At 34.7% G+C, this 23,090-nt stretch overlaps 1 protein-coding gene across 1 annotated transcript; it reads left to right on the top strand.

Moving 5' to 3' along the window:
- Nucleotides 1–18,954: 18,954 nt before the first annotated feature.
- LOC132304158 (uncharacterized) lies at nucleotides 18,955–22,064 on the top strand. Its single transcript, XM_059801721.1, has 5 exons — nucleotides 18,955–19,173; nucleotides 19,486–19,534; nucleotides 19,627–19,733; nucleotides 21,070–21,104; nucleotides 21,744–22,064. Exons 2-5 carry the CDS (start codon nucleotides 19,532–19,534, stop codon nucleotides 21,809–21,811), a joined length of 213 nt encoding a protein of 70 aa, XP_059657704.1. The 5' UTR covers nucleotides 18,955–19,173; nucleotides 19,486–19,531; the 3' UTR covers nucleotides 21,812–22,064.
- The last annotated feature ends 1,026 nt before the right edge of the window (nucleotides 22,065–23,090 follow it).

Raw genomic sequence — 23,090 nt, 5'->3', positions numbered from 1 at the left:
CCAGGTAAATAATCATACCCATAGGTCTGAACACGAAGACTAACTGCCTCAAGGATGTTTTTATCTGTTAAAGATAAGTTCAGACTAGGATAGACATTAAAATAAACCGGTCCATGACATAGACTGGTTTCCAGTGCACCCATCAAAGAAGGGTGAAATTTCAGACATCGAGCATCCCTAAGGGTTACTTGAATACAAACATCCATACCTAGCAAGGTTAAAGGTTTAAAAGCAATTTGAATTAAACCTATATGGATGTACTTATATTTGTGCATGTGCCTTTGAAGGTCACGGGAAGACAACAATCTAATTATTGTGTCTTGGGTACTTAATTGCATAGTCTGTTCCATGGTCTTAACAGTCCATAGATCAGTCAGATTAAGCATTCCGATTTTGTAAATGCTCTTAGCACTTACTGGAGGGATAGTCCATCTGTTCAATTTATTTTGAACATTGGTCCATTCCACTAATTCAGTATTTTTTACCAATTCTGAATCCTGGTTTTCCTGTACTCCTGAAGAGGAGGAAGAAGATGGTTTTAGCATGTCTGTTAATTATTGTTAATGCTTTAAGGTCTGTATAGTATAAATATTATAAAATTATATAATGAATAGTAAGTTACTATTCTGTCGTCGTTCTGCTTAAGAGAGATTCTATTACTCGTCTGTCAACGATTTACTGGAAACAATACCCTGTGCAGCAATTTAATGCAAAAAGCGGGCTAAACATTCCAACGCGACTTTTGGACGACCCATAATTGAATCAGGGATAAACATAAGTTAGACAGAATAGTAGTCGTATTGTTCATTACATAATTACGATAATAATCATGCTACTAGTACCGAAGAAGCATTAACAATAAAAAGTTAAGCCAGCATGGCTCTGATACCAATTTCTGAATTCTTTATATTGATCCTGTTGAAATTCAGTATTAATGGCAATTCTATCTGGGACAAAATCCATTAAAAACTAATATTCATGAGGGTCATTTATGTCTGTAGGATCATCAAATTGATCTTTGACAGATTCATTTCCGATTCCCATTTCGGATGGAGTTGGGCTGAATTCAATTCCAAATTGGCGACGAGACATACCTATTGGTGCTTTCTCGTAGACTCCTCTTGGAATTTGATTATGAGATTGCTGTATTCCTTTCAGCTTGAGGTGATTGGAACCAACTAATTCAGGAGGGAGATCTTCCTTTCTATAATCCGACGAGATCGAATGGCGAGAAGGAGGACAAGAAACATGATAAGGAAGATGACTTCCTTTAGATGATGTAAATCTGGGTAGATCTAATGATTTTCTGAAATTCAGAAAAACATCACCATCCTGGTCCTGAATAACACAGTTCAAGCTATGATTAGCAATTGGCTTTGCCGGAACTGCATTAGAAATTGTCCAATGTTCAGGAAATGTTATTTCACTCGAAGGAATCATCCTTTTTGTGGCAACATTTGATGTGAACATATTGGTGTCCCATAACGCTGTTACTCCTTGAGAGTCTTTGCGTATGGCATTTGGACACATAGTATCAAGTACTTTGTAATGGATGCGATAAATAACACTTATCACTTCCGATCCAGGTAAATAATCATACCCATAGGTCTGAACACGAAGACTAACTGCCTCAAGGATGTTTTTATCTGTTAAAGATAAGTTCAGACTAGGATAGACATTAAAATAAACCGGTCCATGACATAGACTGGTTTCCAGTGCACCCATCAAAGAAGGGTGAAATTTCAGACATCGAGCATCCCTAAGGGTTGCTTGAACTGTAATTGGATTATCAACTATATTGTGACAAGAGGAATTAATGGGCATTGATGCAGACATGCCTACGCCATGGTCAACTATAGTTATAATGGGACCAAGGGAGGAGCTGGATATGGCCAGGCCCAGGCAGCCGGAGGGCCATGGGGCCCTGAAGTTTTTAAAGGTGCATAAGTCCAAACATGGCTCCCCCAAAATTTTCGAAGTCTCTAGTCTTATTAATCGTTTACACCGAATAGCTTTAGTTTCTCAAAGTCATTTACAAATATACCGTATATGGTTAACCTTAATTAATTAAATAATTAAAGTTACTAAGAGTGCACACGGTTTGATTCGGTACAATTTTTACATAATTGAAATTAAAATGAACAATACTTTGCTATTCACGAGTGAGTAGTTTCACCCTACTCACTCCTTAAGTGTTTCAATAATAAAATAACACGTCAATTTTAACAACAAAATCGTCAAAATAATAAATAAATAAAAAAAGAAAAATATTGGATGGACCCGTTTTAATTACCTTCCTCTCTTCTCTCTCTCTTTCATGCTTCCCAGACCCGCGCCCTCAATGAAAGGTATAGGTCTGCTTCCTGGCCTTCTAAAGAAAGATCATCAATTCATTCATGGTAGTCAAGAGAAGTGCCCATAGAGGGGGGATAAACACCTTACAGATAGCTTGACTAAAGAAACCCTTTCCACCTTCAATCGTAGCCAATCTAAACCAGAGTCAACCAATCATTCTCTCTCTTTCATCACGATCGTGGTGTACCGGTTTTCAATCCCATGACAAAAATGAACCAATCGACGAAAAAATAATCAATTCAAGAAAGCAATCCCAAACGGGGGAGCAACCAATATTTTTTCTTTTTCTTTTTTTTTGATAATTTTGTTGTTAAAATTGACGTGTTATTTTCTTTTTCTTTTTTTGATAATTATGTTGTTAAAATTGACGTGTTATTTTGTTATTGAAACACATAAGGAGTGACTAGAATGAAGCTATTCGCCGGTGAGTAACTAAGCATTGTCCAATTAAAATCATTAAGTTCCTAAAAATTAGAATCAGAACCGTTAAAACATGGAACCCGAACCGAACTGATTCCACGGTTCTGATTCCCCTTTTTTTTTCTTAATAATTTTTATTTATTTTTATTTTTATTATTATTATTATTATTTTAGCAATACCTTGACTAAGACAATTCCTTAGGTTATATTTACATCCAAACAAGCATCAATAGACACACACACACATAATATGATAAATATAGGCATATATATAAGTAATTATATAATTTTAAAAAATATAATATATATAATTATTATATGGACTGGAAACGTTAGAAATCAGAACCGGAACCAAAGCACCAGTTGCAGTTCTGATTCTGGTTCCAAATCCTAATGGTTCCACCGGTTCTTTGTGCACTCTAAATGTAAGTTTTTTATTTGTTGTGAAACCAAGCCACTTGAAGTCTCAAACCACAAATTCTGAAAAACAAAATAAGCAAAAAAAATTTTGAAGTGTGAAAGTTCAATATTTATTACTTTTAATTTTCATTTCTCTTAAATTTATTGGTAAAAAGTAACTTTTAGTATGAAATGTCAATAATGTCTTACATTATAATATATGTATTTTGCATAAAGAAAAAATAAAATTGTTATTTAACAAAATTAAGTCAACACATGGGTGTGGGGTAGGGATGTCTTTGAGCAAACAAATAAAAATAAAGCTAAAGTTAAAAGTAGTAAATTTAGATAGGTTTGAGGTATAACTTGAGTTCAACCCGACATATAAAAAGTTTAACCCAAGTTCAACTCTAAACCTACCACAGCCCTAATTATTCAACCCGAGCCCAATCAATCCTTCTAATTTTAAACTCAGGCTTAAATTTCGAATTCGAAACTCGAGTTAATTTAAGTTACCCATATGACCAATTTGATTAAATTACTCTTAAAGAGAAAAAAGTTTTACAAACTTATTGCAAATTTTTAATAAAAATAAATTAAGATTTAACAAAGAAAGTTTAAAAGAAAAAGTTGATTATAATTTAAAGAATATATATAATGCATTTAAATTTAATATATATATATATATATATATATATATAAATATCAATTATCAGTCATTTATCATGGGTGCTTATGGTATAAGAGCCATCAAGTGGTGATTAAGCCCATTTAACCTTTCTACATTTCTTTTTCTGGACTTGGATCCCGTTTAGGCTAGGTGTGCCGCTTTGGGTTAGTCGGACGGACGGTCATTTAGGTAAGGTTCAATGAGTTTTTTCAACCGTAGCATGTCTTCGGCATCGTCAGCTCCTCTTGGAGGAAGAGTGATAGTTAACCAAGAAGAACAACATATTGATAGTGGTCAGAATGATCAATAGGATACTTGGAATATACCCTAGGTTCCCATTTGGGATATTTACAAATCTTCGATTTTCAACCTCAAAATAGGATACTCCATCAAAACTGTTGAACAAACTACTTCTCTCAAAAACCATTTTGAAGTCATCCAACTTTTGCAAAAAAAGAGCCATAGTAGAACACAAAAAGAAGTACAAATTCCTACATATAGGGCTTGTCCAAGTTGCAGTTAAACCTCTTACCTCAAGGGGACTTAACACTGCTATCATGCTTACTTTAAGGGATTGTAGGCATCTCGATTTTGAAACCTCTTTGTTAGGAGTTTGCCAAACTAGTCTTTTTGATGGCCCACAATACTTCAATTGTTTTCCAAATTATTCAGTAGCCCTTGATGATCTAACAATCCTCTATACTTTAACCCTTAATGTCTCAAGTAGTGGTTATATAACGATGGAAGGAGCCATACCCTTCAATGTTGTCTATAGAATCCACTACAAAGTCTATACAACCCAAGTCAGCCCCCATGCTTTTTGTGAGTCTCCCAAAGGAGAAACCCTTCTTCTTCATGCTAGTGACGAAAATTCACAAACTTATGTTCGAAAAACCATCACTTGGAATGAAGACACCTTTCCGGGAGAGTGGACTCTCGAGCATGCAGCTCCTCCTTCAAAGATCGAGAATAAAAGTTTGGAACAAATATCTCAATTTTCTGATGGAACGGTAAAGGTTAGATTTAATTCTAACAGGCCCAATAGACTTACTATCCAAGAAATAGAAAGACCTAGATCCTCTTTTTCTCATGCTACTCATACAAACTATTCAAAAGCCCTTTCCCAAAAATCATTTTCAGGAACGCCTACAAGGTATCCAAACCTCGTTGGTGTCAAAAACAAAGAAATTTCTAACCCAGTTTATCAGGACAATGTTAGCATACAAACTGAGGAAGAAGACATCCATCTTCTTCGCAGCACTCCTTTACCTACCCAAATTAGTTCTCAAAACAAAGGTCTACAAAACCCTCCCCTAAACGAAGATCATCATGATTCCCCTCCATCCCCAAATGATTCTCAATTTGAAGATCCCGATCATCAGATTCATCAGCTCTACATGATAGAAAAGGTTTATGAGATCGATAAAGACTTTTTACGCAAAGATTTCTACTTTGCGATCAATGATTCCAAAAGACAATGGTATTTCCAAACCTTTTCTGCTCAAAAAACCATCCTTATTAGAGAAAAGTGGTATACTTTCTGCATACAACACAAGTTCTCAGCCCCTTTCTTCACATGGTTTGAAAAATATTGTCTTGACAACAATATTGATTTTCCTTTCTCCACAATCAAATCCTTAAATGTCACAACCAAATCCAACATTACCTGGCAAACATCACGTGGTGAGGCTCTTGAAGCCATCCATCCCCCAGCCGAGGTAATCGAATTCAAGACAAAGGCGTCAGGAACAGTCACACTTATTGCTTCTCCTTTCAAGACAAAGGTAGTCGCCAACGACAATACCACATCCACGACCCGTGATGTCCGAAGCATCATGGAACAAAATAACTGTGATACCCCTCGGATCTGAGACACGGGTTGATCAGGCCCAGGCTCAAACCCGAAGGAAATATCAAACAATTAATATATAACCGAACATAGAATACAAGATGAAATAAATAATAACAATAAGCTGGAAGAATACTAATTGAAATCCTTAAAATATAATTAATGAAATCTGTTAAATCCAAACTCCAAAACTCCATAAGTTACAACTCGGGAATCCATCTAGTGGACCCCTTATTATAAAAAAAATCTCAATTGAAACTAAAATATCTGAAATAGAAACTTAAGGTAAATATAGAAAAGATTCCTACGTAGTCGGATGAATGAATGTATGTATTTGCTCTGCACGTCCAAACTCTAACCCTGTAACTGACGAACACTTGAAAAATAAGAGAGCGGGTCAGGCCCACATGCAAGTCCTATTCTACTACGATCCAAACAGTAATCCGATACGCAGATACATCATAGGAAGACTCAACAATATCTAGAGTAGTCCATATGTATATATATAGTACACACTATAGGACGCTCACTAGTCCAGTAGGTCTGTCTCAGCCTGAGTAGAGATACCATGCAAATCGCACAATAATGTGGTCATGTGTACCTAGACCTACCAGAGAACAATACATATGTCCAGTTATCCATCCTAGGCGATATACGCGCCCTAACCATGGTCCTGAGACTCAAGCTCATACCATGGTACCATATAATAAATATATAAAGTCCGTACTCCTCCTAATACAAAATACCATCCATTTGTGTAGTGGTCTAGTATATGTATAATCATCCGTCTTGAAACCATATTAAGTCATCCAACTATTTTGTTGACATAACACAAGTAGGTAATGGATTTAACCTATATGATTAATCCATACCTTAATCCAAATTAAGTAAGACTTAGGGTTTGATCCAGTCCATACCTAGTATGTCACCGTCCCATACCGGTACATACAATCCTCCTGTTTACACGGTTAACCAAATAGTGATAAGTGCAAATCAACTATACTCCAGAATAAGCACACATACAAATCTAATAAGTGTATGATCAAATTATACATCCAGTACGTGATCTAGAAGTCACATTCTAGTCCTTTAAAATGTTAGAGTAAAATACAGCATCTCCCTCCTCTAAAACAGTACCATAACTTGATGCAATAAATAGTATAGTTATACATCAATTAATTTCCATTTAAGCATATCTATTTTTCCAGAACATATAATACATGCTTATACAACAGTTTAACCATGAACAACAGTTTAAAATATACTATAAACCAAAGTGCTTTATAGAAACAGTAAACAATGTCAAGATATAATTCAACCTTCCACATGTAGTGTATTAATTAACTGTAGGTTATTTTATGCTTCAAAATTAATACTAACATGCTTCCCAATCCTTTTACATCTCTAGAATAAATTTTATAAACCATCCACAGCCCTTGGAACCACTCAGAAACCTTCCTACAAGCCAAACTGAACCCAAAACCACGTAAAAACCAAAATCAAAGGTTGGAGCCGCCTCCTTCCACATTGGAGCCGCCTCCACTGCATGTGGAGCCGCCTCCAATGCATGTGGAGCAGGCTCAACCTCTTTTGGAGGCGGCTCCACCCTTGGGGTGAGCCGGCTCTACTCCACTGTGAGCCGTTGCGCGTAATCTGACCATCTTCTTCGCCTCCGGTGAAGTTCAGAGGCTTTGTACAATTTTTATAACTTATTCTAGAGTTCAATTGATGTTCCAGAGTTAATTATAAGCATGATCACATCCCACATACATGAAAGATTTTCAGGTTTAAACATTAACGCAAACAGACTTTCAAGTGAGAACTACTTCCAACCAACGACAGAATTATGCAACGATTTAAAAATTGATACAAACATAATTTCAAGATGAATTATGATATTTATTTAATCCATTTGAACGTTGGTTTAATCCCTGGAGTCATCCTAAACATGCACAGATCACGAATTAAAGGGAAAGAGAAGAATAGTGACTTGCCTGTGAGTTTCAGATTTGAAACTCCTAACTGTCATCTCCTAAATTTTTCGACGAAGTTTCTGACTGTTGTTCCACCTTCGTCACTCTAGGTTTAGTCTCAGTTGTGATACCCCCACATTTCCACGTGTAGGCTGGCCAGGCCCACACCCGAAAACATGGGAATATCAAAACAATATAGTACTTAAACGAACACAGAATACAAGAGGAATAAAAAAAAATGATTAAATCGCTGAATGGAATTCTATTAATAAAATTAAATCTCTTTTACAAAAATATTTCCATGAGTTTCAAATTCTGAAAATATTATACAACTCGGAAATCCCATAAGTTAAGGACCCCTAAACCAAAATCTTATAAACCACCAGTTTATACAAAACATTTAACAATAATTAACTATACTAATTAAATGTAAATAAGATGAGTAGATGAATGACAGTCTCCTAGCTGCGGATCCTCAACCTCGAGACTGGAACTTCTAATAACTTGAAAAATAAATCGTGGGTTAGACCCACGAGCAAGTTCCCTCTACCAAGCCTCTGAAAACCAATAAATAAAGCATCGCTAACCAAAATCATCCTAATTAAAGTTTTAACCTTTAATATAAGATGATACAAATTTATATAAATAATTATATATAAATAAAATAATCCTATCTATTAATAGGTTCACTAAATTTGTTGAAACCAATCACCAACGATTAATTATCAATCATACCTAGACTAAATCCATCATTTATATTTATTTTCCAAAACCAATAATGATTATAAGTATTTACATCACACCGCTAGGCTTTGACAAATCATCCATGTCACCACTAGTATTATTTTGTTAATATGTATAAAGTAATACACTATCCTGAAAGTATTAGACTATTCTAATTTAAGAATATCTAATTAATCCTAATCCAACCTATACATGCAATACTTATAGATGATATACTTTAATCATCTAACACATAACAATAATACACTTTGGCAAATCAACCATGCTCTTATAAATATATTTATTTATATACTGGCAACTCAACCATGCCTCCTTTAAGTATATTCATGTATAACTTTGGCAAATCAACCATGCCCCTCTAAGTATATTTATTTATACCTTTGACAATTAAACCATGTCTAATTCATACATAAACATCTCATGCACATTATAAGCATATTACCATTTAATAATTAGTCTATCCAAATATATTAAATAAGAATAACTAATATTAATTATCTTAAATAATATATACCTATACACATATACTATATAATATATATGTATAATACCTTCCATTTATATATATACATATATATAAATACTCTCTTCCATACTAATCATAATTAAATCAAAACTCCATGTGTACACATATATACATATATATAAATATATATACACATATATATGCCACCCTCCATAACAATATAATACAATATTATATTTACTCCAAATAATTACTACTAATCCTCGTAGTAACACTCTATGGTTCTTAGAATACCAAGAACACCTCCTCAAGTGGTTATTTTCAACCCTCACAGGCTTAAAATCAATTCTAAAAATTCACCGGACCCCACAGGACCTTTTCGGGACTCCGAACACCTCCTCACGCGCCCCCATGCGCCGCCAAACGCGCCTAAAACTCTGGAATGCGCTTCCACAAGAAGCCACGTGGCTTCACGCGCCCCCATGCGCTCTCACGCGCCGCCCATGCACCTGATTCTTCCTCTGGCTGACGTGGCGCTCTCTCATTTGCTGGATGTAAACTGGTCCTTATGGGCGTGTCACATAGGATCAGTTCACCGCATCTCTATACACCTCCACGCATTAGCACCACATCACATCAACTCTCCTTTCAATCAGCCACATCTAAGGTTCAAATTTATGGTACATTGAACCTCCATGTACCCGCATTACACTGAATCAATCTAGTTAACTTTAAATAATCCAATGGCCAAGATCAGCTTGTGTACCAAATTCCTATGCACCGTATCACACCAGAACCTTCGCTGGTCATCAGGACCATCCCATGGTCTTGATTTGAGGTGCACCGTAGTGTAATGCACCTGACCGCACCGAATCAGAATCGTTTTTATGCACAGAGACCTCTAATTCGTGTACCCAGTATGCATATATATTATTTTTTTTATACACATACATAATTCTAAAAATATCATAAAAATATAAAACAAATCCAGAAAAATATAGAAAAAATTCTGAAAATTCTAGAAAAATTCCAGAAAAATAATTAACCCTTTTGGGTCACAAATTTACCTATACATTGATTTTAAAAACATATATACCACACCTATATACATAATTAAAATCCAATGAATACACAAATTAAATATAATAATTTATATATATATTTTTTTCGATCTAACATGATTTAATTAATAATTTTAAACTAAATTTTGGCACCCAAGGTGATAAATTTATGGGTCCTAAGAGGAGAGTTAGAGACAACTTGCCTGAAGATTTCGAAACGAAATCGAAGCTTTAACCTTTGATTGTCTCTTCCAATTTCGGTATCCGCTTTCTCAGATCCAGCTTACTCCTTGTCCGTTCTCTCTTCTTCTTCCCTCTTTGTCTCTTTTATTTTTCTAACGTGAAAACTTCTTAACCCTAAACCTTATGTGTATATTTATACGCATTAAACCCTAAATCCTATTCCTAGTAGGATTACAAAATAAAATAATAAACTAATATTATTTAAATAATATAATATATATATAAACATATATTATATTACTTATGCATATATATATCTCCCATAATTAACCATCGGTTAATTAAATCCTAAATCCTATATATATATATCCATAAACCTATATCCTTCTGTAACCCTTATCAATTAATTATATTTATATATAATTAAATCAATAAAAATGATTATTTAAATAATCAAATACCCATTGGCCTTTATTAATTAACCCATCAAGGCTTCATCCAAGCCCAAGACCATATCCTTTGGTCCAACATTCCTTAAGCCCAAACCAATTAATCTAAATAAATAAAATAATTAAATAAATACTTAAACTAAAATACTAATTACATAAAACACATAAACAAATAAGAATTTACAACTAAGTCACATCATTTTAATACGCCACAATTCAATCAATAATTAAATACACACACATCAATCATCATATCAATTCAATAAATATATAATCACAAAATAAAATCTAACTAAAATGAGACAATTAATCTAAACACTCAATTAAATAAAATAAATCATTTAAAAATAAAATAAAATTCATTAACCCCAATTAATAAATCCTTTCAATTATCGGGGTATTACATCAGTTGAAACCCACAACCCCAACTTCCTTCCTCTCTGTAACTCTCTCAAGTTCTCCTCTCTGCTTCTCCCAAAACCACAACTGTTGCTCCCTGTATGTTCTCTATTTCTTAGGTACGTAAGAAGAACTTTGTGTATTTTCTAAAACCCTAAACCACCGTATTACATATATTTATAGGTGTAAATTAACACTAACCCTAATCCATGTACAATAAGAGGCTAAGCCCTAATTCCAATTGTAACCAGCCCATGAAACTATCAGTTCTAACCTACGGCGGCTCTTATAACTGTAACCCTAAGTTACCTTAAAGAAATACAGTGCATCAAATAAATAAAACAATTAAAGCAGTATTAAAAAAAAATTAAACAGGTATTTAATCCACGGTACATAAATTCAGCACTTAATTTAATCTAAACAATTAATAATTACCAATTAAACAACTAATCTTTAATCAACACAATAAAACAATTAATCAAAGAAAAACCAAACAAATACAAATAACAAATTAAATAAAAGAAAAAATATAATTAAACAATTAAATAATTACCAGGACTATCCTTTTAAAATTAGGGGTATTACAATAACTACACAAACCAACACCTCCAGACACTTGGCGATCAGCTTTCTCGTGTGGAAATCTTGCTTCAGAAAGAACAAATTATCCCCATTCAATCTGATAATGCACCCCCTTTCATACCCCATAAAATCTCTATACACTTGTCTAAACAACTATCAAAACGTAGTGCCATTGAAGAAGCACAGGACAGGATTAAGCGTATCGAATCCCTTATGACCTCCACAACTACGATTCCTGATACGCCTGAAAGACCTCTTAGAGCCATCAATACTCTTGACCAAGAAATTGGTACTGATACTGAAATTGATGAAATTACTGAGGTCTTCTAGAACCAACACGTCAATACTTTAGAATCAACTTCTTCTCGAAACTACTATCCCAGACCAACTTTCCCTGACCTTCAGATTGAAGAACGAGGCCAGTTTTCCCAAGCTGCTTATCATGGTGGTACCATTAATGAATGGAACATAGATGGCAAAACTGAGTATCACATTCTCAATACACTTCAAGAAATGACAATGGTCAGCACTGCTTACAAAACCAAGAATGACTCTTCTGATTATGCTATAACACAACTCCTAGTAGGAGGATTCACAGGCCAACTCAAAGGATGGTGGGACAACATCCTCACTCCAGATAAACGACGAGCCATTCTTAACTCTGTCAAAACAACTCCTGAAGGAACAATTATCAAAACAGAAGAATGTGCAGATATAGAAGATGAAGTTGCTACTCTCATTTTCTCTATCGCCAAACAATTCCTCGGTAACCTCTCAATTGTTAGAGACAAGACCTCAGAAATTCTAGCCAACCTTCGATGTCGCAAACTTCAGGATTTCAGATGGCACAAGGATGTCTTCCTCTCAAAGGTCCTCACCAGGACTGATTGTAACCAAGCCTTTTAGAAAGAAAAGTTCATTGCTGGACTCTCCAATCTTTTTGCTGAGAGAATTCGCAAGCACTTCAGATCAAAACACAATAGCCATATTCCTTATGACTCCCTCACCTATGGTGACATCATCAGTACCATCACAACTGAAGGAATTGCTCTCTGTACCAATTTCAAACTCCAACAGCAAATCAAGCATGAGTATGCTACTAGCAGAAAGGAATTAGGAACTTTTTGCCAACAATTCGGCTTCGAAAACCTAACCCCCCCTTCCAAACGAAAAAGTCACACCCGCTACCGAAAACCTTTTCCCAAGAGATACGAAAATAGGTCACGGTATAACAAGAACAAACCCTCATTTGCAGATAAATATCTCTCATTTGAGAAAAATAGACAGAAAAATGTCCCTCCTCCAAAACATTTTCAAAAGAAACCTGCCACCTCAAATGCAGATATAAAATGCTTCAAGTGTGGCAAGATGGGTCACTACAAACGCGATTGTAGAGCTAAACAGAAGATCAATGAGCTCAATCTCCCTGAAATCGTCGAGAGCCAACTGATGCAAATTCTTTTAAACTCTTCAGATAAAGAATCCGAACATGATATTAATGGTATTCAAGAAGATGACTATCATGCTGATACAGATTATGATTCTGATTCTTCCAACCCATCTTTGGATGACCAACCTATCAAAACCAAATGCATCTGTATGATTACTAAGGATCAAGAATTCATGTTGGAACTCATTGACAAAATAGAAGATCTTGATCAACGCAAGGAATGCTTGATTAAATTCACCAACAGCATTGGCCAAAGGAACAACAAAGCTCCCGTTGTTATACCAAATACTTACAACCTTACTGATATCTTTGAAAGATTTGGTACACAACCCCAGATGCCAATTACAATTCAAGATCTCCATAAAGAAATCAAACAAACCAAGCAAGAGATTTCACTCCTAAAGCAAGAAGGTAAGGCTTTGAAAGATTCCACTGCTCATGATATTCTTACCCTCAGAAGCCAAATTCTTTTTCAACAATCCCAGATAGATGCCTTACTACCTAAGTCCTCTGCAAAACTTGAACAACAAGTTTCTGAAAATCCCACCAAGGACAATGAGACTTACATCAACCTTCTGACCCAGATAACATTTCAAAAATGGCATGTTAATCTAAAAATTGTCATCAACAAAGACTATACCATTCATACAGTGGCTCTCATTGACTCCGGTGCTGATCTCAATTGTATCAATGAAGAACTTGTTCCTACGAAATACTTTGAGAAAACCAAAGAACGACTTCAAGGTGCTAATGGTTCACGACTCACTGTTCAATACAAGTTAACCAAAGTCCATGTTTGTAATCAGGGTCTTTGTATTAAAACACCTTTCATCCTTGTCAAAGACCTCAATACCCCTGTTATTTTGGGAACTCCATTTATTTCTCTTCTTTACCCGTTCAAAGTTGATAGCCAAGGCATTTCAACAAGTCCAGTTGGACAAGAAATTTGCTTTCCTTTTGCTCATCCTATAGATACCAAGGATCTCAATACCATTAAGGATTCTTATGTTACTCAGGTCCCTGCTGTCAACAAGATTGAGAGCAAAACAAAGCATTTAGACTTTCTCAAATAAGAACTAATCTTCAAACAGATTGATGAACAACTCAATCAAAAAAGTCTCCAAGACTCTATTCAAAGGTTCAGATTAAGACTTGAAAGTCAGGTTTGCTCTGATCTCCCAAACGCTTTTTAGCACAGAAGACAACACATTGTTGAATTACCTTATGAAAAATCTTTCAATGAAAAGGATATCCCTACTAAAGCCCGTCCTAGCCAAATGAGTCAAAAACTTCTTGATTACTGTATGAAGGAAGTACAGGAATTATTGAACAAATCCCTCATCCGAAAAAGCCGTTCCCCATGGAGCTGTGCCACTTTCTATGTCCAAAAGAATGCTGAAATAGAAAGAGGTGTTCCTATATTAGTTATCAATTACAAGCCCCTCAATGAAGTTCTTCAATGGATCAGGTATCCCTTGCCCAATAAAAAGGACCTAATCCAATGTCTCGTTCATGCAACCGTTTTTTCAAAGTTTGATCTCAAGTCAGGATTCTGGTAAACCCAAATTGTTGAAAAAGATAGATACAAAACAGCTTTCACGGTTCCTTTTAGCCATTACGAATGGAATGTGATGCCTTTCGGATTAAAAAATGCCCCTTCAGAATTCCAAAAAATTACGAATGATATTTTTATTCATCTTACGAATTTTTTAATTGTTTATATTGATGATATACTAATATTTTCTTCTTCTATAGATGCTCATTGGAAACATCTCAATATATTTGCTCAAACCATCAAGCATAATGGATTAGGCCTTTCTTTATCAAAGTTAAACTTGTTTCAGACCAAGATTAGGTTATTAGGTTTTCAGATCCACCAAGGAACTGTCATCCCAATCAATAGATCCATCCAATTTGCTGATAAATTCCCTGATGAACTTAAAGACAAAACCCAGCTTCAAAGATTTTTAGGGTGCCTAAATTATCTTTCGGAGTTTTTCAAGGATCTTTTTCTTCTTTGTGCTCCACTACGCCAAAGATTAAAAAAGTCCCCTCCCCCATGGTCCGATGAGTATACAAAAACAGTCAGAATCCTTAAAAGCAAAGCAAAAAACCTTCCTTGCCTATCTATTGCCGATCCAGAAGCCTTCAAAATTGTGGAAACTGATGCCTCTGAATTAGGATATGGAGGTATCTTAAAACAAAAAACAGGTGACAAGGAATAACTAGTTCAGTTCGCATCTGGCACATGGAACCAAGCACAACAAAATTACTCCACAGTCAAAAATAAAATTTTATCTATAGTTTTATGCATTTCAAAATTTCAAAGTGATTTACTAAATCAAAAATTTTTAGTTCGTGTTAATTACCAATCTGCAAAAACTGTTTTAAAGAAAGATGTTCATAACATAGCCTCAAAACAAAATTTTGCCTGATGGCAAGCTATTCTTTCTGTATTTGACTTTGATATTGAATATATAAAAGGAGAAAACAATTCTCTTCCTGATTTTCTCACCAGGGAATTTTTGCAGGGAAAAGCAGGAGCTTAAGGGCGGTTACCATGCCTCCCAAGACAGGTAGAGGAACCTCAGTTGCAAGCATAAAACCCCACAAAATAAAAGATGCATATGCACAATCATCCTCTTCTCAAACCCTTTCCAAAAGATATCTTCCAAAAGATGAAGAAGATATGTGTGCTAGTCCATCTCCATTAATTACAAACCAGTTTTCAGCCCTAACCACAATTCCCTAACATGTCATAGACATGTCCCTAATCCAATATAACCCCATCCAAACATACTTACAATCCCAACAACCAGTTTTCCTTCCCCTTCAAAAAACTTATGTTACAATTTCTTCAGCATTAGATAAACAAATTTCCTCAAGATCTGTTTCACAGCAAGTGGTGGTCAACAATCCCACTCTCAAAAAATCTAGTTATTTTCAAAAACCAAATTCATCAACCATTTATGTGGTTGAAAAAGAACTTTTTAACCAAAACCCAATTTTACTTTCTTAAAATTATTTTGTCAAAGGTTTTCATTATCTAACATTAGATTTTCGAAAAACATAAAATTTTTATGAGTTTATTTTAGTGGACACTGATTCCATCAAAATTCGAACTCATTCAAAACCAGGTGATGACTCTTTCATTTCTCACACCACATGTACCATTCAAAATATCCTTACCCGGCAACCTGGGGTCAAAACATCAATGCTCCGAGGCAATTTTCTAAGCCTCGCAACCCTCAAACTTTCAATTACTGGGACTATCAGGATGCCTGGTACAATACCTTTTATTTCCAAAATTAGGATTATAGCCATTCCTGGCTTATCTTTTCCAAAAGAATTTCAATCTAAATGTCCCCAAATGATTCACTGACTGGTGGCATATGTTTGGTCCCTGCCAAGAAATTATCCCTGAAACGATGTCTAAGGGATTTTCAATTTTCAATGAAAAATTCCAAGCTCCTCCTGAGCTTTCCGAATTTCCCAAATCATTCTTATTTTTTGCAAATTTCGCATTGTCATGGATAGTTCTATGGCAATTCTAAATCCTCAAAACCCCTTCTAATCTTCCTCTTCTAGGAAGGATTTTCAAAGTCAAATGGTGGGACCAATTCTCTATCAAAGATGTTACTCCAGAAGCAATTTCAGAATGGTTCTCAAAGCACCCTACAATATCATGTTCTGGCTTAGGAGAGTTTTCGGCTTTCCTCCTATCCAAAAGCCAGGCCCAAGTAAAGCTTTCTTCAGCAAAATCCTAAGATGAATATGAAGCCTTCCTCATGGAAACTTTAGCCCAAGTCAATCCCAAAGCCTTCTCAAAAATGGGCTCCAACAGAAGTGAAGGCTTAGGTTCTTTCTATGGTTCCCAAACAGATCTAGCCCAACCCAATGAAGATGACTGTTTTGGTATTTTTACCCAACAGCTCCAGTAAACAATATTCTCAAAAATCATCATTTCATTTCAAAAAAGTTTCTGACTTCGGTCATTCAATGCCGCTGCATAGCGACAAAAAAAAAAAAAAAAAAAAAAAAAAAAAAAAAAAAAAAAAGGGAAAATCTACAGTTTAAAATTTTATTCAACAGTTCTCCATTTTCAGGCTTTTAGCACCTTTCGGTGCTCATGACAGACAAGCATTTCAAAAAAAGAATCCAAGGCAAGTCAGTGGCCGTCACCTCAATTCATCATTTCAGGCTTTGCACATGGCCTTCAGCATCATTCAAAAGACATCACCTCAAATTAGCCTTTCAGGCTTTGCACATGGTCTCCTGCTGTATCCTTATCACCAAGAAATCCAAAGCTCCCCAAGGCTCCTTCGAGGCCCTATAAATAACAGCTCCTCAAGACATTGAAAGGGGACTCATTTCAAGTTTAGTTCTTAGTTTCCATTTCAAAAGTTCTCAGTTCAAATTGTAATTTTTAAGTTTAAGATTTTAGTTTTACTTCATCCAAGGAGCTCGACTCAGAACAAAAGTGTTGTATTCAAAGATCAAAGTTGTAAGTTCCATGTTTTAATCAAAAGTTCTTCAAAGTTATTCATGTTCTGTTGTTTATTATTATCTTGCATATTTTCATATTTTATTTCATTATTTCGTTGATTATTTAACCTTTTCAATATTCTGTTTTTCTCATACTTCATTATCAGTCATTTATCCTAGGTGCTTATATATATATATATATATATATATATATATATATATATATATATATATATATATATATATATATATATAATATTATAATTCGAGTTCGAGTTTGCACGGCTTGTTAGCACCTCAACCCAAACACAACCTAAATTAAGTCGGATTTAGATTTTTCAATTTAAACCCGACCCTAATTAAAAAAATAATTGCCCAAATCTATGAATAATTAGGCTGGGGCGCAAATCATCTGTTGTGCGATTTCTATGTTGTCTCTTTCTGTGAACGTTAAGTGGTCTTGGTTTGGCCATGTTTTACTCCACTTAATAAACACTAAGACTGTGTTTATCAATTACACCACTATTTATAAGTAACATTTCACCACCATTTATAAGTAACATCATAAAAGTCTAAAAGTAATATCACAGGAGTTTAAAAAGTAACATCACAATTTATAAGAGGGTAACATCACTACTTAAAAAGTAAAGGTTGTTGACAACCTCATAATTCCCTTCAAAATCTTCTTTAAATTAACATGTGATAATTTTTTTTGGATGTTCTATTTTTATTATAAAATTTAATTTAAAAAATATATAAATAATATGTTGAATTGAGTTAGATTTATGTGTGACAATTAGTTTTTCAGCACTATGTGAATACCTTTTATTGATGGTGAAGGTGGTGAGTGTGACAATTAATATTAAACTTTGTCAAATTTTTTCCTTTGATGGTGAAGGTAATGTGTGTGACAATTAATATTAAACTTTGAAAAAAAAAATTCAAAGATATGTTAAATAATTTAAAACTAAGTGCATGTTTTTTTTTTTTTTTTTAATATTTTGAGTAAAAAAAAGAAGAAGATGTGGCTCTTTTCGTTATTTTTGGAAACAACGAGTATTTTGTTTGTTGTCTAAATTTAATCCAAGTGATTTTAATTTTGACTACTTATAAATGATGATGAATTGAGTTACGTTTGTATGTGACATTACTTAATTTGTATTATGTGTATACATTACTTAGCCTATATTATGTGCATATCTTATTTTGAGGGTGAAGATATTTATAAATAGTGATGAAATGTTATTAATAAATGATTGTGTAATTGTCAAATACAGTCTTAATATATATTAAGTGGAGTAAAATGTGACCAAATCAAATCCACTTAACGCTCACAGTAGGGCACAACATGAAAATCGCACGAAAATCGCACGGTAGGAGATTCGCGCCCATTAGGCTAAGTTCGGTTGCCCAACCCCGAGTTGCACCTTTAAGGAAATATACAGCCTTACTATTAGTGTAATTTACTGCCTATGTTTTAGACATAAAGTACCTTAAAACGTTTGAGTAAAGGAAATCCCAACTGTGTCCCGATTCCCCCCATTCCTCTGTACAGTGCATACGACGTGGCAACGATCGTTAAATTCGCTGGCTGAAGAAACCCTGAAGAAGATCGGCTAAAATTGTTGGGGTTTCTTCTTTTCTTCCTTGGTTAAGCTTCAACGATTCGCCAGATCTTCCCTTTCTAGGTAAACCATTGAAACCCCATGACAACAATATATATGTGTGTGTATTATATGTGGATTATACTTTCAATCGTCTGATCTATAAGCTAGAGAATTTTCTGCAATTGCTAATAAGGGTCTTTTTGCCCGTTTAAATGCTGGTTTTTTTTTTGCCAGATCAAAAATTTCTGTTCTTTGTGTCACATTATAAAATCTTGTGTATGATTTAAAGTTGGTGCACAGAATCATCACATATGTCTTCCCTTGCACATTGTTAAGGTTGTGTGTATGCTCATTGGAAGCTAATAGATGTTTCCTGTGTTTGTGAATTTGAAGGAAGAAGGGGATATAAAAAAGCAGTCAATACAGGGAGAACCAAAACATGGTAAAGCATATTTCCGTTTTTTAAATGCATGGAACTGCTATTGATTTAATTCAATTTAATGACTTATAAGATTATTATTGTTGGATTTTCAGTCGGCACTCTTCAACTTCAATTCATTTCTTACTGTGGTGCTGTTAGGGATTTGTACCTGCACTTTCTTAAAGATGCAATTTCCTGCACTTCTTGAACAGAAAACTGGGTATGTGCTCTCTGATAAATAAATTTGTTTATGGTTCGATGTTTGATTCCCGCGGATGATTAATAAATAGTTTGTTGGTTATTAAACATATTTTTTCTCCCTTGATTGCTTGTTTTGGGCATGCAAAATGAGAAATTATATTATTTCAGCATGCCAAAGATTTGAACAATGTAGTCTTCTCAACTATATGGGGTCGGTTATGTGAATCTTATTTTTCCATTATGCTATATCTAAGGCCATATCCTCAATAAAACCACATGTTATCATATTTTTCGTTACTAACTCTACCCATATTAGTTTTTGTCTTCCCTTCCCATGCCATTACACTCGATGTGGACCATGTCACTGTTACTTACTAGTGTATTTGGTAGTCTTTTTTGCACGTCTATACTACGATAATTACCTTAATTGATTTCTTTTTATCTTCGATGGATGCTATTTCAACCATCTCACGATTGTTTTAATTTCTAATTCCATCCATTTGTCTTGCTGCACATCCATCCTAATTCGAAATTCTGCCACACTCACTCTGTGCACATGTTGTTTCTTAGTTGCCTAATATTCGGTCCCATAAAAGAATAGTTGGTCTAATAGTTGTTTTTGTAGAACTTCTCTTTCAGTCTTAAAGGAATATGCTAATAGCACAATATTTCAGATGCACTTGTCCATTTAAAACCCATCTGCCTTGACTCTATAATTCATATCATTTGTGAACAATTGAGCATAAATAAGGAAAATGTTCAATTTTTCACATAACTTGATCCTCATTCTTCACTACTTCCCTATTTGTATTCTTCTTTTTACTAAGTTTACACTTCATATAATTTAGCTTTATGAGGGTGGGCCTTGGCACAACTGTTAAGTTGTTCCATTGTGACTTGGAGGTCACAAGTTCAAAATGGAAAACAGCCTCTCGGCATGCACTAGGCCACATGCCTTGGTGGTGCCAAGGAATTCAAACTCTGCACCACAATAGGGTAGCCTAATGATAAGGCTCTCACATAACATTTTGGAGGTTGGAGTAAAATAATGAAATGAAAAGTTTCCTCGACATTTTTGTTGTCTAGCCTTCTCTATAAATATATTTCAATTTTTGTGATAGTAGACTTGTGAAGGCTGGTACATGATTTTGTGGGTAACTGTTGAGAATAATGTGTAGAAAGTGTTGACCATTGGGACTCATCTCTATATGATGCTTATTGCTTCCATTTTTTTTCCCACTTTTCTGCCCTTGCTTTTAAAACTTCATGGGATAGTTTAATATGTTTATTATCTTTTTAATTCATTTTGTAATCTATGATTCAATTTGCATTTTGATGAGGCATGCATCGGGCAGGTTTCGAGGTTTCTTTTGGAAGGCTGCTAGAATAGGTACGCCTTTGCTTTACCAAAACACACATAAATATTGGACTAGTCAACAACTGCTATATCTTTTAAATAGTTCAGGTGTCGTTTTTGTTTAATCTTGCATGTGTTTTCACGCTGTAAGTGAATGCCTAATAAAACTCTGATAAGGGTGCACATTTCTGAACTGTTTCTAATAGAATTGCATGCCAGGTCCATGTACTATTTTTTTAATACCCTTAACTTTTTCTTTTTTTTTTGATAAGTAAAAATAATTAAATATTTAATACTTCTTAATCTCTGATGATAGAGTCATGTTGACAGGGGCTATCACCGTTAGAGGAATATTTGTTGCTGCTTGCGATTTTCTTTCATATGAGGATGTCCTAGACATTTAAAAGGCAAAAATATTTTTTGTTCACTAAAACACAAAATTCAGTTATATATCAACATTGGATTGATGCTCTATGTGAGCTTTAGTAGTGCACAAAGTAATATTTTTCCTTGGTCAAAGTGTCAGTTTTTTGAGTGTGCAGAATGGCAACATTCTTGCTGATGGCATACATAACATATATATACTCACTTTATGCCATGGAGTTTCTTGGCCTACACCATAGTGGATTATACGCTAACAGTCTGAATTTGCCTTTCTGCTTCGTCAAACAGGTGAGCGTTTGAGCCCTTGGGTAGCTGTAGGATGCTTCACAATGGGTGTGTCAGTAACCTTTTTCTGAGAAAGAGATGTTTGTTTATATAAAAGTAAACCCAACAGCATGTTATCAGATGGCTTGTGTGATAAAAGGTTATTTGTTTACTGTTCTCATCTTGGAAGCCTCTACTGGTAGTGTTGAGTGAATTTGTTTACTGGTGACAACTTTAGTACAAATACAGTTAGTCTGAATTTGTTTGCTATGATTGTAAAAGATGTTTCTGACTTGCTGAGCAATTTTTTTAACACATGTGCCTAAATTATTGGTTGTGAATTCACTATATCAGAACAAAGTATAAGAGTGACCTCATATTCAATGACAAAACCCTTCTTTTTTGTACAGACACTCACCGTTCTGTTTCCACACTATTGAGTTGGCACATAAGATTAGTAGATATATAGTTGTAGTTATGCTTATTACAGTACACGTACATAATATACTTGAAGGGAAACAGCGAAGACCATGAAAAGTAACAGAAGTCGAAGGAGAAGGAGGTTATATTGCTGAAATCATGGTAGTAGGAGGTTTAAACCCAACGGGAAGACAAGAGATGACGTAGAATGCAACCTTATGCTTAAACCTCTTGAAGACGAACACCCTCCCTTCGCCCCAGTGGAGAAGTGATATAATCATCTTCTTTAAAGGCTTTCTCCTGTCACCTTTGTCGGTAATTTCCACATTCTCTTCCTTGTTTTCTTTCTCTGCTTTGTTTTCTTCATCTTCTTCTCCCCAGTGAAGTGGATAGCTCCTTAAGAACACTCTTCTAGTATTGTAGTCTTCATTCCGGAAGCTCCTTGCCCTCATCTCACTTCCCTCCATATCTTTGGAATCCATGTTCTGAACATTAAGAATTGCTGAAGTTGGGTAGGGGACACTTATACACGGCAAAAAGGGGTGTAAGAGTAAGTTTAACAATTTTATAATAAAATGATTTGAGTTGTGAAGAGAGGACAGGAATATAGTAGAAAAATAACAAAAGGTAGGAGGAAAAGTTGGTCCTAGTAGTGATGTTATCCCTAGTATTTGTCTTCATCGATGATATTTATGCTATCTTCGTAGTATCTTATAAATACCATGTCAAGGTGCTTTGTAGAACATCAATTCCTCTACTCTATGGTGTCTGATATTTCGTAACGTATTTTGATGATGGAGATTATAATTATGCTTTAAAAGGTCTGATGGTATTGTTTGCTTTCAAGAGTACTCGATTAATTTCGTAGATAGGTTAGATTACTATATATTTTAATTCATATAGTATCATTGAATATGCCCCTCATTTTCTCCTAACAAGAGCTTAAGATGG

The sequence above is a fragment of the Cornus florida genome, unplaced genomic scaffold (assembly GCF_030987335.1).
Source record: "Cornus florida cultivar Cherokee Brave unplaced genomic scaffold, ASM3098733v1 CherokeeBrave_3.0.0_Hap2_Chr04, whole genome shotgun sequence".
Taxonomy (NCBI): domain Eukaryota; kingdom Viridiplantae; phylum Streptophyta; class Magnoliopsida; order Cornales; family Cornaceae; genus Cornus; species Cornus florida.
The sequence above is the reverse complement of the archived record's forward strand: the minus strand, read 5'-3'. Positions and strand labels throughout refer to the sequence as shown.